Source organism: Anser anser (assembly GCF_964211835.1).
Source record: "Anser anser genome assembly, chromosome: 4".
Lineage (NCBI taxonomy): Eukaryota > Metazoa > Chordata > Aves > Anseriformes > Anatidae > Anser > Anser anser.
This window is the reverse complement of record NC_139724.1, coordinates 66,292,909-66,312,135: the sequence shown is the minus strand read 5'-3', so window position 1 is coordinate 66,312,135 and position 19,227 is coordinate 66,292,909. Positions and strand designations below refer to the sequence as shown.

Sequence of the window (19,227 nt, the reverse complement as noted above, 5' to 3'; positions counted from 1 at the left end):
TTAATAAGGGGTCATTGGATAAAGGAATGCTTTGCGGTAGGTGGAATTTTGGCCTTGAAGTGTAGGAATAGCTTCCAAAACTTACCCTTACTCAGAGAAGGAAAATGACATGTAAGAGAACAGGTGCTCTCCAAATTTCATGAAAAGACATAGAAAATTGAAGTAATAAAAAAGAAATTACTTTTTCAGTTTAAAAAGGGATGAGCAAATACAGTGATAAGGCTATAATAATGCGAAATGTTAAGTAATTGCGGTTAGTTATTTATACTTCATGTCTAATCAGATAAATGTATTATAAGTTGCTTATGAAGGTGGAGAAAAAAAATCCCATACGCCTATATCTGTATTAATCCTTGTAAAACAGAAAGGCAAGATTTTCACACTAGCAATATACCCTGATCTTGAAAGAGAATTTCTGAAGGAGGTGAATATACAAGTGGATTGGCTTAATGCCAGACAATAAAAGACTCAGAGGTAGTGAAAGATAAAGTAAATAATAATGGTAAATCAAACTATTATCGTAAACAGCGAAACTAAAAAGGCATAAAGAGACCATGAATTTCAAAGGGAGCCTTGCACCTGATCTTTATTCACTCATAATAAACTCAGGAACTTTTCAGTACAAAATCCAAAAGTAGATTTCAAATCGTGTAGAAAGACTATACCTGGGTAGACCAGAGGTCCTTCCAGCAGTGTATTCTGGCTCTGAAATGTAACAAAAAATGTAAGACTAGAGCAAATGTACAAGCATTGTATAAGCATATACTAGAGCAAATGTATAAGCCCTTTGCAGTTTGCAGTTGGAAACCTGGGGTTCAGGGTCTCTAGCAAGAGTGAACTTATTTGCATTTAGCAGAGCTCAAATGGATTTTTTTTCCTTGAAATTGTGCGTTTACTTTTGAACCTGTGTATAATTTTTACCATTCCCAATATCTATCAGTAAACCTTCTCTAACTTAATTAGGCATAGTGTGGTCTGCTCCTGCCTGTTCTGTACTTGCCCCTTCCTAGTTTCCCGTGGTGACCCCTTAGTTGTTGACTGGAAGAGACAGTGTACAACGGGAGCTGTCCTTCCCTATTCATCCTCCCTGTGCCACAATTACAGACCTCTCAGAGCACTCTTTCCTAGGCTGAGGAGTCCCAGTCTATTTAGCATTCCCTGCATGGAGTTATTTGATGCTTTTGGTCATTGTTATTGCCTTTTATTGTGTCTTCTTCAGTCCCCTACCGCTTTAGAGATAAGACCAGAGCTACACATACCTCAGGATATGATCACATCTTGAATCTAAATGGCACCAAAAAAAGAAAAAAAAAAAAAGCTTTCTCTGTCGGAAAATAGTAAGAAGTAGAAAATAGCAGAAAGTGTGTTGTGGAGTTGAATGAACATGTTAGTAGTTTTATATAAATTTCATGAAATTTAGCTTAGGTTTTTTATACTAAGCTTTATGAAATTAAATTATGAAACTGTGGGGCAAATCACAGCTGTCCTGTGGACCAGTGCTGATTTGCCATCTAAATGTATTATAGTTAAGTTTTTAGTAAGGTTTTCAGCTTAGAATCATATTTTATGGGAGACATTTCATAAGTATAACATGTAGTCCAGAAAGTAAGAATGTTTAAAAGTGTTTATCAGCTCTCAAGACAGTATATTTCTTCTTGTCCCTCTTGCAAGCTGCTGTGGCCGATCTGTCCAGAGGGGCAGAATTCCTTCATTTCCAAGTACCATTTTCAGTACATTTAAATTAGGTATTGCAGCCATTTTAATATGGGATCTGAATGCAGGAAAGCCTTAATTTAGGTGATAAATTGTTCGGGCTGGGACTGCAGCTCTTTTCTGTGCTTATGAAACTTCAAGCCCACTGAGAGAATACCTGATCCACCACCAGTACGTGTGTCCATTTGAAATACACCTACTGTGTGTGTAGGTGCTACCTGTAACAAGTCCTTAATTCAGCCCAACTGCAGGCTGTTTGCATGCTTGGACAAAGAAAATTGTTCTCCCGCTCTTGTTGTTCCAGCATCTTCCCTGGCTCTGGCCTCTACAGTCCACTGCCCCCTCGTAAGTCCTACTGCCTTTTTTCTGCTGTTCCTCAAACTGATTTTCACTGATTTGTAGATGTGGCCCTTGAACAGGAGCTGGAGGTTTTTGTACATCCATGAGCTGTCTTTGGAGGGAGAGGGAGAGTTGTTATTTCACGGTGCAGGATTTCTGGGTCCTTAAATCTAAGAAATGGCTCTTATAGGGGTGGGCACCGACTGTACGTGAAAATACAGTCACTGCAATGGGCTTTTTTAACAGGAGAAGCAGTCAGCAGTGAGGAGTCAGTTGTCCAGTCTCACTTTTTCATCCAGTTGTTTTTTAATACTAACAGTATCCTCTAGGAAAAAAAAAACAAAAAAACTTTTGAAAGTTTATGCTTGTTCTTAAATAGAAGGAAAGTAGCTGTTTTTCTGTTATAGGGAATGGCTTTTTAAGGCCACTTATAATTTTATCCTATGAGTGATGGAATTTCTTATCAGCTCTGGAGCTGCTAAGCTTCCATCTTCAAGTTTTTTCTTTCCTTTCAGATAATCACATGTTCTGAAATATATGTAAGCATGATTCATCTTTAGTTTTCTTTTTAAATCTATTTGGCTTTGTAATAGAAAAAAGTTGTTTTTATCTATAGTTCTGCTTTTGGCTGGCAGTAACAGAAATTTTCAAGGTTCATATCTTTGTGCCTTAAGGAGTGTGCAGCATTATCACGGTCTTCTCCCTTGCAAGCTCTCTTTCTCTCTTTGTTTTGTTTACTGATATTTCACAGTAAACCCTTTCAGTTATCATCAAGTGCTCAGGCCTTGATAACAATTTTTTTTGCCAAACCTTGTACTCTATGTTTCTCCCCTTTAAAAGCGATGGAAGATTTGTTTAACTGAATACAGTTGACATTTCTTTTATCCCATCAATCCATTATACACTTATAAATTCCTGTAGAAAATAAAAAGTAGCTCCAGATAAACTTTCATTATATTAGATAGATAGCTTTTCTAACCCCTGCCCCATATTATCTCAGATACTGTTATTGCTTTCCCTTTAAATAGATCTTTCTTCTTTGTGCTTTGAAAAACATTATTCACATTTGAATTTGGGCACCATCTGCCTTGCAGCAGCATTGTGAGGAGCTCATGGTTTTATTTCATCCAGGCAAAAGAAAGAAGGTAAGAGGAAAAGGGGAAGTGAGAAGAGTGTTGAAAATTAAGTCAAGGCATTAGCCAAGGTCCTCTGATATAAAGTAAAGGAGTATGCATTTTCCTTGTTGAGGAATACAGCATTGTGTGTGCTATTTTGGATCATGACACTGCACCCACCACATGAGCCATTTTTAGCATTATTATTTTTTAAAGTTCACATATGCCAGAATTTATACCCTGCAATGATTAAAGCTCAGGCCAGCAAACAAATTAGTAATTTTCAGTGGTACTGCAGTCTGCAGATCCCAATGACTCCATCAAAAGTGTGCGCCTTTGGAAGAGGGACCAAAAAATCACAGAGAAAAACCTGTTATGAGAGCATGAGCTTTTATGTTTTCTGAGGCTGAAGTTACATTTTGGCTATTGCTGGGGTGATGGCTGGTTGGCTCCTAAAATATCATTTAGCTACAATCTACCCACTGCTCTTCAACAGAGTGTGCACGGTGATGCTGTTTGATTTATCACTTTCCTGTGTTGCTAGCAGTTTGATATCCCTCCTTCATCTGCCACAGTTATGTATTTGAGAAATTGGAATATTGTACTGCAGCAAAATGTAGCTAGTGAAGCTGAAGAGGAAGGCAGTATCGGCGATACCTGGTCTCTCTCCAGGCCACTGAAGTGGGATTTCAAAGCATGCATTCACCCCTCGTGGACCTTGTGGTTTGTATGGTGTGTGTTGAGTGGAGTGAGAAATTCCAGTCTGCATGTTATCAGTGGTTTTGGCAATTAAAAGAAAAATAAGAAACAATATTTTTAAGAAAGGTTACATTTGCATGTGCAGCCCTTAGTTTTTGTTAGCCATTAGTTCTTGTTTAGAATTTAACTAGAAGATTAGGGTTATTTGTTCATTATTGGATGTGTCTTCTCCAAACCGTATACCTTCCAGGTCTGTGTAATCAGGCCCATGTTAAAACAAATGGGAAGTTTCAGTGGCAGCACCTATCACACCCAGAGTGCTACTCCCCGGCTTGATGAGAGCTCCAAGAATGTCAGTAGGTCCTGCCCAAGCCATCTGCTTTTAGCCTCTGTCTGGAAGGGAAGCTGAGAGAGATGGACCTTCCTACCCACCCTAACTGTTCTTGGCTTTTTTTGTAGACGTGCATGTATTTCTGCACAATAAATGCACACCTGGGCAGTGCCTTTTCTATCCACCGATACTAAAGAGAGTCTCTGTATATTAGGTCAGAGAAATTCAAAGCATGTTAAGATATTTTTAACTGAGTTGAGAGCTCATTAAGCAGATGGCAGTTCCTTTTGAGAAAGAAGGGGCATATTTTTGTGCTGCAGACTTTCTTCAGGATCTGGGAAAAGAGTGCTCTGGCAAGTATTCTTCACCCGACCCATCCTTCTACCCAAAATCTGGAATTACTTCTGTGAAAAGCTACGCTGGTTTTTGACTTATGAGCAGAAAGGCATGCAGAGAGGGACAGAGCATTTCTATTTCCCTAAGCTGACTTCCCAGCTTCCTCATGTCTCTGCCTGTGGAGCGAGGAGCAGGAATGGTGTCTGCCTTGGAGGCTCCTCTTCAGCATTGGCTGTACTTAGAGACACTCAGTTTCCCCCCGTCATCCCCTGGTATTTCTCTGTTCCCCAGCCCCTGCCATCGAGGTCATATTTAAGTCTGAGCAGTGGCATGTGAAAGCTGAGCACACTACTCTGTGAGTTCATCAGTTGGCAGCTGGACAGGTAGCTTCATCTTTCATGTAATGAGCACTGAGAATGCTTTCAATAACAATATTCATGAAAATTAAATACCCTTTTTATGACAAAAGTTACTTATTAAGAAGTTAATAAGAAATTAATGGAGGAGTGTAATAGAATTTGTAATCGAATCTCAGTAAAGTTCAGATTCCAGATTCTAGTCTAACAAGATGTGCTTAGATAGAGAAAAGTACGTTCAATTTGAAGTCTTGTGCCTTGGGTGCTGTTGGTTCCCTGGTGTAAGAGCAGCCTCCCCAAGGTAAATATAAACTGTAGTGAGCAGAACGTGTGTTTCCAGTGCAGTCTGGCAAATCTGACCTTGCGGACAGTGGGCTAGCACCACGTTGCCTCCTGTCAGCTTGAAGAAGCCAGGGCAGAATTTGTATTGCCTGCCTGAACTAGAGGCTTCGTTACGTGGTCTTTGCTGCTGTTCTGTCTTCGCTTAGCTTTCATTAGCCAGACTGAACTTCCACTATGCCTTTTTGCAGTCTGTGTGCACCTGTATGTTGCTGCTAAACCAGAAATAGCAAAGAGCTGTGGATGCTCTATCTCACCTTCATTTCCTGAGGCCAGTGCCTTGATCTGGGTGTTCAGCCACACGCTGCTAGTTGCTGCGCTTTCTCCGTGTCACTGGGAGCCACTCCCTAATTTCCTTTAACAATTTTCCTGGTTCGGTTGTGCTGACTGTAGGAGCTATCTGCAATGAATTTCCACCTCTAAAATTGCTACCTTTCTTTCCGTAGTGATACAGGGCTTTCATGCCTGCAGTAGGTTTTGCAGTTTAATTAATCTAAGTCTTTCTAATACTTACTGTGGTAAGGCTAGAAAAGCAATACACAGTGCAGATAAGGGATGAAATTGTTTAATCTCATTAATTAACAAAATACAGAGCATCCAGGTACAAATATTACTCCTCTCTAATCACTGGGAGTTGGATGAGACACATAGAGCTGAAAAAATATATCTAAGCTGTAAATGAAGGTGTAGTTCAGTTAGTTTTTTTTTTTTTTTTCCCTTTCCTGGCTTTAATAGCAACTTCACATCATAATTAGGAGGATGAAATTCCTGCCAGCCAAGTGCATAGTTTGGACAGATTAAAGGGAAGAGGTATGAGAAATGATAATTGCTTTGTGCTCGTCAGATTTCTATTGAAAATCTGACAGGATAATTGCAAAATATCTGCTTTGCAGAATGTCTAGGCAAATTTTTAAAAAGCTATTTAAAGTTGTTCGTTTACAGTCTGTCTGAAAAGTTCCCCCCCCCTCCCGTTTTGAAGTACATTGCCATCTAGATGTGTTGTACGTGTTCAAATATAGACCTTATTCTCATGTGCATGCCGGGCTGCATTCCACTGCCCACCCCCAAAGAAAATTGCCCATAATTTTTTGCATTACCCCACATGCTTCGCCCACATACTCACCCTTAGCTTTCTGCCGAACATTATTTCACTTGACGGAAACTGGAACCTTGTTGCTTTCAACAGCCTGAATCATAGCCATAGATAAATGAACCGAGAACAAATATTCCAATGGACTACACAAAAAAAGTCTGTTTTGACTGACAGCTGAAAGTTGTTCCACTTTCAGCACGTTTTCATGTGTCATCTAATGGCTTTCCTTCACCTGCTTTTGAAACTTGGAAGTGACACTCACCAAATTGCCAATTTTCAAAGAATATTCTAGATGTAGGTGCCAGAACTGCATTGATTTTACTGATAACTGGAAGATCCCCAAAGTCTGACTTTCTACTAAACTTCACCATATGAGGTCAATTGTGTCTCTGGGCCACTGAGATCTGCAAAAAGACAACAGAAGTCCTATAGGCTCCTGGCGGGAGTTAAGGAATTAATTCTCACCTCAACCAGCTGGGGGACCTGACACCAGCAGCACCCCCTTCCTGTGGGCTCCTCACCTTCCGACTCTTCCAGGGCTGGAATTAGTGCAGGCTTTTGGGGGAAGGATGAAGAGAGCTGGTTAGAAGTGGGCTTGTAGCTGATGAAGTCGGGTCTACTAAAACCAGTTGTTTCAAGTTCCTGCGATTCATTTTGTGTCATCAAAGTATCATTATTATTATTATACGCAGTTGAATAGGGATTACTGATCTCAGAGAATCACAGAATATCTGAGTTGGAAGGGACCCACAGGGATCACTGAGTCCAACTCCTGGCTCAGCACAGGACCACACAAAAATCAGACCATATTTCTGAGAGTGTTGTCCAAACGCTTCTCAAACCCATGTAGGCTTGGTGCTGTGACTGCTTCTAGCTACAAGAGCTAAGTATCCCCGTATGGAATACTCCAAGCAATATTTCATGATCCCCTGCCTTGTCGGATCGTGCAGCGCACAGAGCAGTTAACCAGAGCGTGCAGTGAATTTAGTGCTTCCCAGGACTGTCAGCTTTTGCACATCAACCAAACAGCTCATGTATGCACGTGGTAAATCACTGTCTGTTCCCTGCTCCCTTCATTGGAAGGAGGTAATTGCAGCTTGCAATTGCTTCTCAAAATTCTCATGTTTAGTCTCCGGTGCCTTCAGACAAGAGCTGTGAGGTGCCTGCAGACAGGCCAGCTGGTTCTGGCAGGCAGGGCAGGCTTTGAGTAACCACCCTTCCTGGGGATGCCAAGGCTGTTGTGAGACCACATGGACACCTTTCATGTACCGGAGCCCCTGAATTTTCTTTATGTGTCGGGAAATGGGATGTGGGGACCCCTGGGAAGGTGACCGTGGATGAACTGCCTTGCTGTTCCGTAGCTGTAGTCAACTAACTGGTATATTTATGGGATTTCCCAGAGTGATGCTGTGGGAGCACAGTGATAAGGTTAATTATTGTAAAATTCAAAGATTACTACTTGTATTTTTATATAAAGATAAAGGAAGCATTATAAAGATAAAGGAAAAAGGATTAAGGTGCTGGGCATATAATTAATTCTATATCATGTGCATCGGTACACTGGATTACCTTGTTTCACAAGAAATACACAGCACAGATTGTGTAACAAAGCATTCCTTCTACAGAATTCTAATTTCTCTCTTGCTTCTTTTTCTTTAAACAGTTTATGAAGAACCAGAAGACCCCAGTAACAGATCGTTTTTTTCAGAAATTATCTCTTCAGTGTCAGATGTCAAATTCAGTCACAGCGGTAGATATATGCTAACAAGAGATTACCTCACTGTCAAGGTTTGGGATCTGAACATGGAAACAAAGCCTGTAGAAACATACCAGGTAGGTGTCTCCTGCTTACTGAAATGTAACAATAGAAAAACTTCTCACTGAAGGTTTTCCCAAACTTCTCACTGCTTGGTCTGAGGAGCGCATAGTTAAGAGCTGCTAATCAAGATGATTAAAATCCTTGTAGTGGCGTCCTTGTAGTTGCAAAAGGGCAACTTCAGCATTAGTAAAGATGTGTAACTCCTAGGGAGTCAGAGTAACAGTGGAATGGGCTTTTGAAAAAAAAAATGCTTTCAGCAAGGGAAATCGTCTCATCACTTTGGCATCCATTTTCAGATGATGTATTCCACTATTAACATTTAAAAGAAACTCAGGAAAGGATTTTGCGAATTGCTTAGCTTCCTGGTCCCTCTGGGACTGCTGAGAGTTTACACCTTTGTCATTTCAGAACTTCTTTTTAAACCTTCATCTACGCATTCCTCCCTTGTGTCTAGTTCTAGAAGGGATCGTTGTTAAATCCTAACATCACCACTGACACAGCGATTTGTGAATGCCAGACAGACACATCTGGTTGCCTGAATTCATTGTGATATTATCCAGACAAAATGCCAGTGGCTCCAGCCAGCGCTGAGCTTGTACTCTGACATCTGTTCTAGTTGGCAATAGAGGTCTGAGCTTACATTTTTGACTCTGCCTTGAAGAGGGAAAATATGTCTGTGACACAGAAAATGCTTGCTGTGAAAATGCAATGAGAAAAAAATGTTAGGGTGCCTACAGAAGAGTATGCAAAGCAGGAAAAATGTCATTCATCTAGCTCATACTGCTTACGTAGGGACAGTGCTGCAGTACTGATAAAGCAATCCCTGTTTTCTGTCTCCTTGTGTCTATAAAATGGTAGGTGGGGTACAGTAGTTCACAGTAACTATTATTAAAGTTATTTTTCAAATAACATGGAAGGAGACTTTGGTGGTAGAAAATGTCAAAACAACCAAAATTTGACATCAGTAACATTGGAGGTGTTTATTAGCTAGTGTTTAGTAGACGAAGTGGGCAATGTTTCCCAGTACACCCATTGCATTTCAGTGGACACTCCTCACTGTACCTCCTGTTAGCACTGAGAAGTCTGAGCCTGTGTACCTTTAAAACTACAGAATTGGTTTTGCTCTGAAAATGGCCATACTTGTAATGCTAAATGTGTTAGAAATGTTGGTGTGCTGTAAAAACGGAGTGGGAGGGTAAGGGTGAGACTGTGTTTTATGTAACAGAATTCTATCTCAGATTTTTAGGAACTTAGGTAATACATTATTTTATACTTATGCTAATGGATTAGGCAGCCTTCTCCCTGGAGAGGAATAGCTGGTCAAGCCAATCTGTTTGCCTTGACTTTGACATCTGCTTTTATTTCATCATGTAGGTAGCCATGTAACAAGGTGGCTACCTTTAAATCAGTTTGACACCCAACAGTGGGGCCAATTAAAAAGTTATGTTTCTCCATGCTGAGATACGGAAAAAGAATACGACGTAAAATTTTCAGTACTGCTTAATATAGTCAGAAGCTTTTGAAAAATAGCAAGAAAACCCTGAAAATGTAACTGTGTTCTGGCTGCTTTACTTTAACCAATGGATTGCCTTTCATTCTCAAATACCTGTGCGGTGCCTTGACAAGTGCTGTAGCTGACTGAAGGAGAACCCAGAGCTCAGAGGCCATAGGCACAGGACTGCATAGGATTCACACAGTCCAACTGCTCTCAGCAACCTTGAACTATGAACATATTCATAGCTGATAATAGCTTGATCCACTTTTGGCAAGGTTTATTGTGTAGGGATTTGGACTAATGTGTCACTTATCAGCACAATTCCTGATAGTGAATGTGCAGCCCCAGTGAAACAGCTCCCCACGTAGTCGTATCGCTGTGTAATTCCGAAGCACAAAATGACTAGATAATTCCAGGAAGGTCTGACCTGAAACAGTGCAATGAAGAAAAGGAGGATGCCTGGGGTGATCGGTTAGGAGTGAACTTGATTGGGATTCAGGTATTATTCATACGTGGTAAGAACAATATGTACAGACAAAGCAAATCTGAATTTACCCTCAATCTGTAGTGGCAGATGAATGTGAAAACAAAGTGAAAATTGTGTGTTTCCTCCAGTTAGTTCTCCATAGTCTCTGAGGGACTGAATGTGGTCAAATGTGGTAATCAAAGGGTGAATGTGGAGAGCAAGCTGCTTGTCCCTGGCAGCAGTGCAAGTTGGCAGGGGCAGTCAAGAAAAAGGAGCTGAGACCTTGAAGAAATCAGACAACTGAGAGAGAAACTGCAAAATGCTTTTTGGTAGAGCTAGTAGAAAGGCACAGCTCTAAGCTGTGGAGTCGGACACTCCTTGCACAGGGTGTGTGCATGATGGTGGTTGTGAAAGATGGCTGCTGGAAATGGTGAAGAGGAAGACCTGGAAATGGCAGTCAGTGAGGCAAAGGCAATCTACTTCCTTGGCCTGCCTTACCCAGCCTTGCTACTTCTTCCAAGTCTTGGGAGCTTACAAACATAATAATGGAAAAAAACTCCAGTTCTGTAACAAATTACGTGGGTAACACACACAGACAAAAAAAAAAAAAAACTTTAAGTAAAGAGAAAATGGAAAGATTTAATTACAGGGGGTGCAAGAAACTGCATCAGTTCTCCATGTTCTGACCTTCTGAAAGTGTTCTGACCTATGGGAGTAAATGCATGTAGTTGTGAAATGTTTTATTTGCATCTACCATTTGCATATTAAGACATTATCTGTTGATATACAGCTTAGTGTTCACTCATCTATTGCTGAAAATTGATCCATAACTAAAATGTATAGTCCTCCATAGCCTTATGTTACAAATATTCTTGGTAAACTTTACAATTTGGCTTCTGAAGGTGGTTTAGTTTAAATAAAATATTAGCGAAGGGTCATTGTCTCTACTCTGGTCTTGATAGAAGTTGCTAGCAGAAATGTTTAAGCCCTCAGGCCAGAGGAGGATGCTGAGCATGTGCTGAAAGGACCACAGTCAGGAGACCCTAATTCAGGTGGTGCTGAGCAGGAGCAGTCTGCCAGGACACAACAGCCAGTACCTCTGTGGCCAGAGCTCAGTAATGCCCTTGGCTGTCCTACTGGGGTGTGTGCTCCTAGAGGTCATCCACACAGCCTGGTGTTACGGTTTCCACAACAGCTAGAAGAAAACATAAGGAATGAAAGTGCGTTAGTAAATTCTCCTGTGCAGGGATTTTCTAGCTAATTATTTCCCTGTGAAATTAAAGCAATCATCCAGAAGGAAAACTAATCAAATCCAGCAAAGGGATGGAACAGTTTGCATGAGATTTGTCTGTTTCTGATAACCCTTGCTCAGCAGAGGTATATATATATAGCCCAGAGGAGAGGTCTTCTACTGATTAATCTCACTTTTCAAGTAGGTATGTGAAAATTTACAATTTTTTTTTTTTTAAGTCTCAGCCAAATATGAAGTATCCTTGAGCTAAATTAGTGTTCTAATTTGCAGCCTGTGTATCTGCAACCTTGTACTGTATTATGCTTCCGAAATACCGTACCCAAATGTATGTGCTACCATACACTACAGGTCCTTTTAATAGAGCCAGGTTCTTTCTGCTGCAAGAAGTGATAATCCACTTATCTTGGAATATGACATTTTTGTTACAATTTAAATTAGATTTCTTGCACATTAATTAGCACATCTAGGGTATCAGCTGGTGAAACGTCTTTGGGAATTAGGCTAGCATTGAGAAAATCACCCAAGCAAGAAACAAGTGTGTTGAGGAGGGGTGGTCTGCAGCCTGCTGAGCGAGGTATGCTTCGTGCCTTCCTGCAACAATAATTCTGTAGCACCTGGTTAATTAGGTTGGGGGATGACGCAGATAGCTTCTTTAGAGTTTAAACACGGTATCTGCAGCAAAGTTACCAATCTGTGCAGCATATTTGGAAAGTGAACGTGGGAGACAAAGCAGAGATCGAGGGATTGGTTTGGGAGTTATGTTTTGCTTTGTTTCATGAATAACAGCAGTTGTTTTCTACAAAACAGGTCCATGATTACCTTAGGAGCAAGTTGTGTTCCCTCTACGAAAATGACTGCATCTTTGACAAGTTTGAATGTGCATGGAATGGATCGGACAGGTAATCCACCCTTACGTACATCATTGTCTTCATTTAGCAAAAGAGCTCCCATATGATGGGGAACAATCGCAAAATACATTATGATATATGGTTATTTTCCACATAAATTTACATCCCTACATATCAGTGTTCAGGCTGATAAAAGGTGTGTGGATATTGGTGCAGCTGGGTCTCCATCCTTCTTGTTAATCTTGGCTCATGCCTTAGGGGAAAAAAACTCAAATCCAGTCCTTTCTTCACCAAAACTGTAAGTAGGCTGCAAGAATAAAATGAATGCTGCTAATTTACACTGCCCCACCAATGCACTAAGGAGGTTTGTGTGATCCTGCATTTACGCAGAAGCTACTTCAGATACCCCGTTCATTTACTAGAAATGAGGGGACATTTGAAATGAGGGGACATTTAGAAATGAGGGGACAGGCAGTCACAGGGACCCACCGATGCTCTGCAAACTTCTGCCGCCTTCCCACTGATTCTTCTGATGCCTACCCCTAGTCAGAGCAGCCCCTTTCCTTATGTTTACCCAAGATATCCAAGACACAGTATCTTGTTGGATGTTTTCAGGAGAGATGCTAGCACAACAAGTGAGAGAGAGGATTAAATTTGCCAGTGCCCTAATCCTAGCAAATAGCAGTGGTACTTTGGGGAGTAGGAATATTGTACAGGAAGAACTGAGCAGTCTACAGGACCAAGACAATAAAAATGGATGAAATCCAAGCATATGATGCAAGGTGAGGATTTTAGTTGACAGAAAACGCAAACCTTCATCTTATCAGTTGGAAACAACTCACAGGGACATTCATGCACTAGGTGGCTGTGGAAGGGATTAGCTGACTACAGGATGCATGTGAAAGAGAGTGCACAAGCCAATTTTGAATGGCACACTGTGACTCTCGTCTCAGCAGAGCTGGAAGCCAAGCGGCAAGTGCTGCTGATCACTTTGGCACTCACAGAGAGCCTGGAACTATGCCTTCAGGCCACTTAGCCTCGCATTTGGGAAAAACAGTCCGTCTCATTGCATTGAAGCAGGCCTGCCCCCCCAGGCTGGGCAGGGACTGTGAGACAGAGCGTGGGGCAGCTGAGACAAAGGCAAACGTGATCCTTGGGTGGGCAAGACTGGGATATCCAACAGAGAGGGGAGCAGTGCTGATGTTGTGTTGGGGTCTTATTGAAAGACCTTTGGACTACAGTTACACATTTTTTGTGCCTCATCTTCAAGGCAGATGAGCTAATCAGGCAATTGGGCAGCTGCTCTGAAGAGAGGAGGGGGAGAGTTTGGTTTTGGATCAGCCTGGCAAAAGAGGAGCCAAGATTATACTTGCTTCTACTACATACACCAAGGAGGTATTTGTAGGGAGGAAGAGGATCTGGCTGAGCTAAACGCTAATGGTAATAGCACAGGAGGTCATTGCTGCTTGGGCCTACGTGGGACGTACTTGGTAGTTTGCTCCTACTGGAAATACCAAAATAAAAGCCTTTCTTGGAAATACAGGTGGGGGTGATCCCCGCCTAAACCTGGCACTAAAGAACCACAGAATCAAATCGTTCAGATATTTTGAAACTTCAACAAACACTCAGAGGATTTCAGGTCCTCTCAGACCGTTTTGTTTTTCCTTAGAGGGAATTCCCAATGTGTCATGCAGGATGGGCAGCTACATGTTCACAGGCTCAGGGTCTTTCTCTTGTAGTCGAATTAAGTACTGCCATCCACACTGATAAGTGAGACCGCTATCCAGATAGTTGGTAATAACAGAAGTTTTATTCAGTATCAGGATTTAAAGTGAGTGTAATATTTTAGTTCCTACTTGACAGATCAGAAAGATTGACGTAGTGAGTAATTATTAAGTGGGAGCCTTACACCGTGAGAGCTTAATTTGTTGTACTGCCCAAGCATCGGGGGGTTGTTAGTCTTGCACAATTACCAGATCTGTCACTAAGCACAACACACCGCTCTTGATTGGAAGAAACTGTTGAGTGGAGTAGCTGGCAACATTTGACAAAAGATAAGGGCTCACTTTAATTTAGTTTTCTTTTTAATAGTCAAATATATCGGCACTGATGTTCATCTCTTGAGGTGAGGAAATTCATGTTCACTTTTCTCAGCTTCTTGCTTCTGTGCTTGACACGTATTTTATTGTTTTGCTACACACTGCAAGATTATTTTGATTTTGGCAGATCATAATTTAAATTATATTTGGGTATCAGTAACCCTTAAAGAACAGTTCGTTTTAATATTAAGGTCACTTCATTTGGTCTTTTTGGTATGTTTTTTTTAAAAAGACCTACTGTTAAAGGTAAGCAATACCTGTTAACAACAGTACTCGCAAGAGATGCTGTACTATAACATTTATAACACTAATTCATATACATAACATTAATAATTGCATTTCTAAACTTGGTATTTTTATCTTTTGTAGACTTTAAAGTTACAATGACAAATTAAAGTGACAGGACTGTTCGGTTAAAAATGAAAGCGTGTTTATTATTTAGCAGAAAATACTTCTTACTAATGTTGTCATTATTAAGGAGTTAATCTAGGCTATGATAGAACCCGATGGTGAGGCCGTTTACAAAAAAATCAATGTACGTGGGCTCTGATTAGAACGTGATTGATGCTCAGTTACTCCAATGAACAGGAACTAATACGATCAGACAGACCCTATCTCATTTGCTGAAGGGCACATTAATCACTAGGTGCTTGGGCAGGAACTGCGGTCAGGGAGGGAGTCAAGCAAGGGTCTTACAGTAATGCAGGCAGATGAGCACATATTATCTGTGGTGGAGTATAGTACACTAAAATCATGTCATCTTTGTTATGTATACATCTTTATGTGACTATGGAGAATGTGTGAGCTCTGCTTTGTACAACAATCGCATTTTGTTCTTCCATTCACTTCCAAAGTCAAGACTTTCAATAAGGACCCACAAGACCCTTCTCATTGCCAACCATACCCCTTCTGTATTTCAGTTTTACCTCTAAACTTAGTACTTACGGAACTTTTCGTGTGTTACAGAAGAAACCAGTAAAAGAAAAAAAGTGTAGTATATTCTACATGGTAGTAAATGAATACCTTAATTACTATTTTTTTTTTTTAAGATTTCAAATGAATGGGTGTATAGGAACCCTTCCAGGGAGGCTTCTGAATACCATTGTGATCAGTGATATGCTGTAAGCAGATGAATGGAGTCATGTACAGCTGTTCAGTCAGCCCTTTCCTACTGAACTGTCAGTCATCCCGGTGCAAACCCGTCAGCCTTCACTCCAATCAGGCGGGATTGGCAGGTCCCAGTGCACCAAATGTTAACCATTTATTCCCATCTGGCAGCACGCTCCGTGCTGGGGAGCTAGAAGATATCATTTCACTATCAAGGCTCGGCATGTCAAATATTAGCTTGGAAGGACTTGGGAATTCCCTGTTCTTATACCCAGTGTTATCCCAGCCAACTGTCCCAGAGTGTTGCAGCCCTGAACCTCAAGCTTTTCCATCGCATATCCCCAGGGAGTTTAAAGAAGCTCCTTTAGGATGTGAGGTCAGTTGCTTCACTCAGCGCAGGATAGAGTAAAACTGCCCAGGGAGCCTACAGACCTACCCCATAACGCATACAGCAGTCTAGTGGTGAGAGAAAACTTGTTTGCAGCAGTGCTCCCTCCCTTCCCTTTGTCGTAATAAATCTCAGCATTATTTATTCCCATGAAAAATATTTTGAAGACTTTTCCTGGGACAAATCCTTTCTTCTCATAAGGTCAGGTGATTGCCACAAAAAGGTCTGTTGGGCTTTGCATGGTAGTCCCAGAAAGCTGCAGACGTGCTATTCTGCACTGGCAGGTGTGGTATTGAGCTCTTGTACACATAGGGCTCAAAGTGTAACTGGGGACGTGGTTTCAGGTCAAAGAAATGTCCCCTTTCTGTGCTGAGACTTACCGCAGGGTCTGGAGACAGAGGTACCCCAGTCCTCAGTGACTGACGTGTCTGATGACATGTCAGTGCTTACAGAGTATTGTGGAAGAAGATCTCACTGCTGTTTAGTACAAATATTGAAGGCCTATTCAGATACCCTTGAGGTTGGTGGAATAGGAAATGTGTTGACCTTCCAACAGAAGCAGAATGTTTTAGAGAGGAAAGCTACATACCGAAGCTTTTTGTTTAACAGAGTCATTACCAAAACCAAAATATTGATGAAAGCCAGATACTTTATGGTATTAAGGTGCTTAAAGATGCTGAAGATATCAGTAGTTGCTGGGGTGCTGCTGTAGACCCTAAAACTCTGGCCCTAAATGAAACCCTAGAGGAACAACTACTGGTGTCACGCAAAATAAAATAGTTCTCCGTAGGTAAACGTCTGCCTGTTTAGTGCTGTGTATTCTTCTTGCAGTGCAAGTAGGAAGAACTCTTAGTCTCAAGTCCTTTGCTCCAGACAATTGTACAGATGGTAAATTGATTGATTGATTTATTTTTTTTTAAATAATAGAGTTTACCTGAAATATCACTGGCTACCGGATCAGCAGGGTATGGGTGAAGAAACCTGCGCCCAGTGGGCACTGGTTTAAGCGGCAGCAGTTAGTGCTGTGCTGATTTGAAACAGCCCCTCCTGCTGCAATGGGCTCCAGTTCCTGGGATTTTGTGCTAAGGTCCTCAGGCCCTGTGCTCTGAGTGCCCAGCTCAAAAGCAGATTATGCACACATTGCACGCGAAAGTCTCTTTTACAGCCCATAGCAAGTATTCACGTGGAATAGATGAGCGGTAGCGCATCTCCCCCCCGCATCCCCTGGGGATCTGGTAGGCTTTGTATGGCCAGACAGGCTCTGCTGAGCTCCTAGCACCCTGACACGTCTGGGGCCACTGCTACCAAACTTCTGCCAGATTCAAGGGCACAGGAACCACTCGTTTGTACCTGCTGAGAGAGTAAATCTGCCCATCTGCTGCTTTGCTCGGCCTGCAGCCCAAAGGAGAAGGCACGGGTGGCAGCCCGAAGCCCCTGAGAGCTGAGCAAGCTGTCTGTGAGGGTAAGGTGGAGACAGAGGGAGATGGCAAGGGATGGGCGAGCAGTGGAACCCCCTGGAATAACATGAAGAGCAAAGAGGAAGGAAAAAGGAACAGACAAAGGGAAAAGACAAAGGGAAGCAGAAGAGACGGGAGGGAGCAGGGAGCTGAGGGCAGCAGAGCTGGGGAGGACACATCACTGGCAGGGAGGAGAGAAGCAGGATAAAGGGAAATGGAAGAGAGGGGAATAAGAGGACATGGCAAGGGAAAACCTAACTGCAAACTGTGGTAAAGACTGCAATTTCGTGATTAGAAGGGGAGGAATAGAAAGAGAGAACAGAATGGCAACTAGGGAGGGAGTGAACAGAAAAGTCAATATAATGAAAGTAGGGTTGCACTGGATTTTTCCTTTACCCCCTGTAAGAATATATTTGTTCTGCTTGTAAAGGAAAAAATGAGGGGTAAGGCTCAGTGCCCAAGTGACCCAGGGCTGTGGGACTTAAGCGTGGCAGTGAGCTGCCTCAGACTGCCTCCTTGGTAAGGAAAAATGCCACAGTGTCAGCACAGGCAGGAAGAATTACTCGCAGCTTGTGTTGTCGCTCAAAGCATGCGCGCAGGATTGTCAGAAACTCTCCGTGCTTGCTTGGAGCAGCTCTGAAGGAGCAGGCAGAGCGTGCTCACAGTGTGCTGCACCGAGGGCGGCTTGGTTCCCAGGGCAGCACAGGGGTTGGCCTGGGGTGCTGCTAGTGTGTGTGTATGTATGTGTCCCACCCCCACCCCCCCTTTTTTTTTTTAATAATCCTCCTGCCTCTGGCTGTGGTGGTTTGCACAGGGTGCAGCTTTGCTTCTGCCTGAGCCATCAGTCTGCTGCTCCTCAGGGGCCACCGCTGCGTGCTTTGAGCCCCAAACGCCCCTGCCCAGGTGAGGTGGGACTGGCCATGCTTCAGAGCAAAATTCAAGGAGCTGAGGCAGAGCTTTTTGGGGCTGCTGCCTTACATACCCGTGAGTTCGTGTGGGGAGCTTTGGGCTGGGAGGCTTCTTTCTTGAACCAGCGTGGGGTGCAGGCACTCCTTGTAGCACTGCTGTGCCCAGCACGCAGTCTGGAAATACAGGGTAGGCACTTCCTAGACTCAGCTACCATTTTAATTCTTGGACATATATATATTTATAATCCTCCTTATCACATACATTCCATTATTGTATATTATATTTTCCTGAATGGGAATAAATTGCAGGGTTACATCTAGTTCTCGCTCTCATTTATTGTTATTTTAAGCGGCAGGTAAGGTTATAATCCATCTGGGTTTGCGATCTCAAACACGAACGGGCACTTTCTCATTTACATAATGCTATTTTTTACTGAGCCATTAAACTACAGAAAAACAGGGCCAGCATGAAAAGTAGTCATCTACATATGTTAAAAAAAGCCCCGCAATAAATCCAACTGAAGGAAACAGACTTTTAAAAATATGTGAGTTGAAGAAATTAAAAAGCAAATGGACTGTAAAAGCAGCTTTACTGCAAGCAAAACCTAAAAAAAGATATTTTTGACAAGCACTTCGCCATGCAGTTGGTGGATTGGTACATTGCCTGCATGAAAACTGCTCCCCGATGGCGCCTGCCTTCATCTGGTGCAGGCTCCTTATTCCCGGGGGAGCCGAGTCCCAGCCAGCACAGCTCTGCAGCCCATGGCACGTGGTGCCCTGCTCTGGGAGCCTGTTTCAAAATTTTGCCTGAGGGGAGAAAAAAAAAAAAAAAAGAACAAACCAACCAACCAGCTAACCCCACCACAGTCCTGTCAGCATCGCTAATTGCGGGTGTGAGCGCTGAGGTACAGATTCACCTCTGCTGCTGGGTGTTGTGACCAACCCTTGCAGCAGGAGCCCTAATGACAAGACACGGTGATTCGGAAGGAGTGAAACATTAGATTTACTGCTGTTGATTCAATTTCTGAACTGGGCACTAATCTTGATCAATAGGCTTTCTGCAGCTT

At 42.3% G+C, this 19,227-nt stretch overlaps 1 protein-coding gene across 1 annotated transcript in view; it reads left to right on the top strand.

Moving 5' to 3' along the window:
• The window catches only part of PPP2R2C (protein phosphatase 2 regulatory subunit Bgamma), a 190,339-nt gene that overhangs the window by 168,843 nt on the left and 2,269 nt on the right, over positions 1-19,227 (top strand). Inside the window, 2 exon segments of the mRNA XM_083834463.1 lie at positions 7,985-8,154; positions 12,161-12,252. Of these exon segments, the coding sequence (XP_083690589.1) occupies positions 7,985-8,154; positions 12,161-12,252 (262 nt within the window).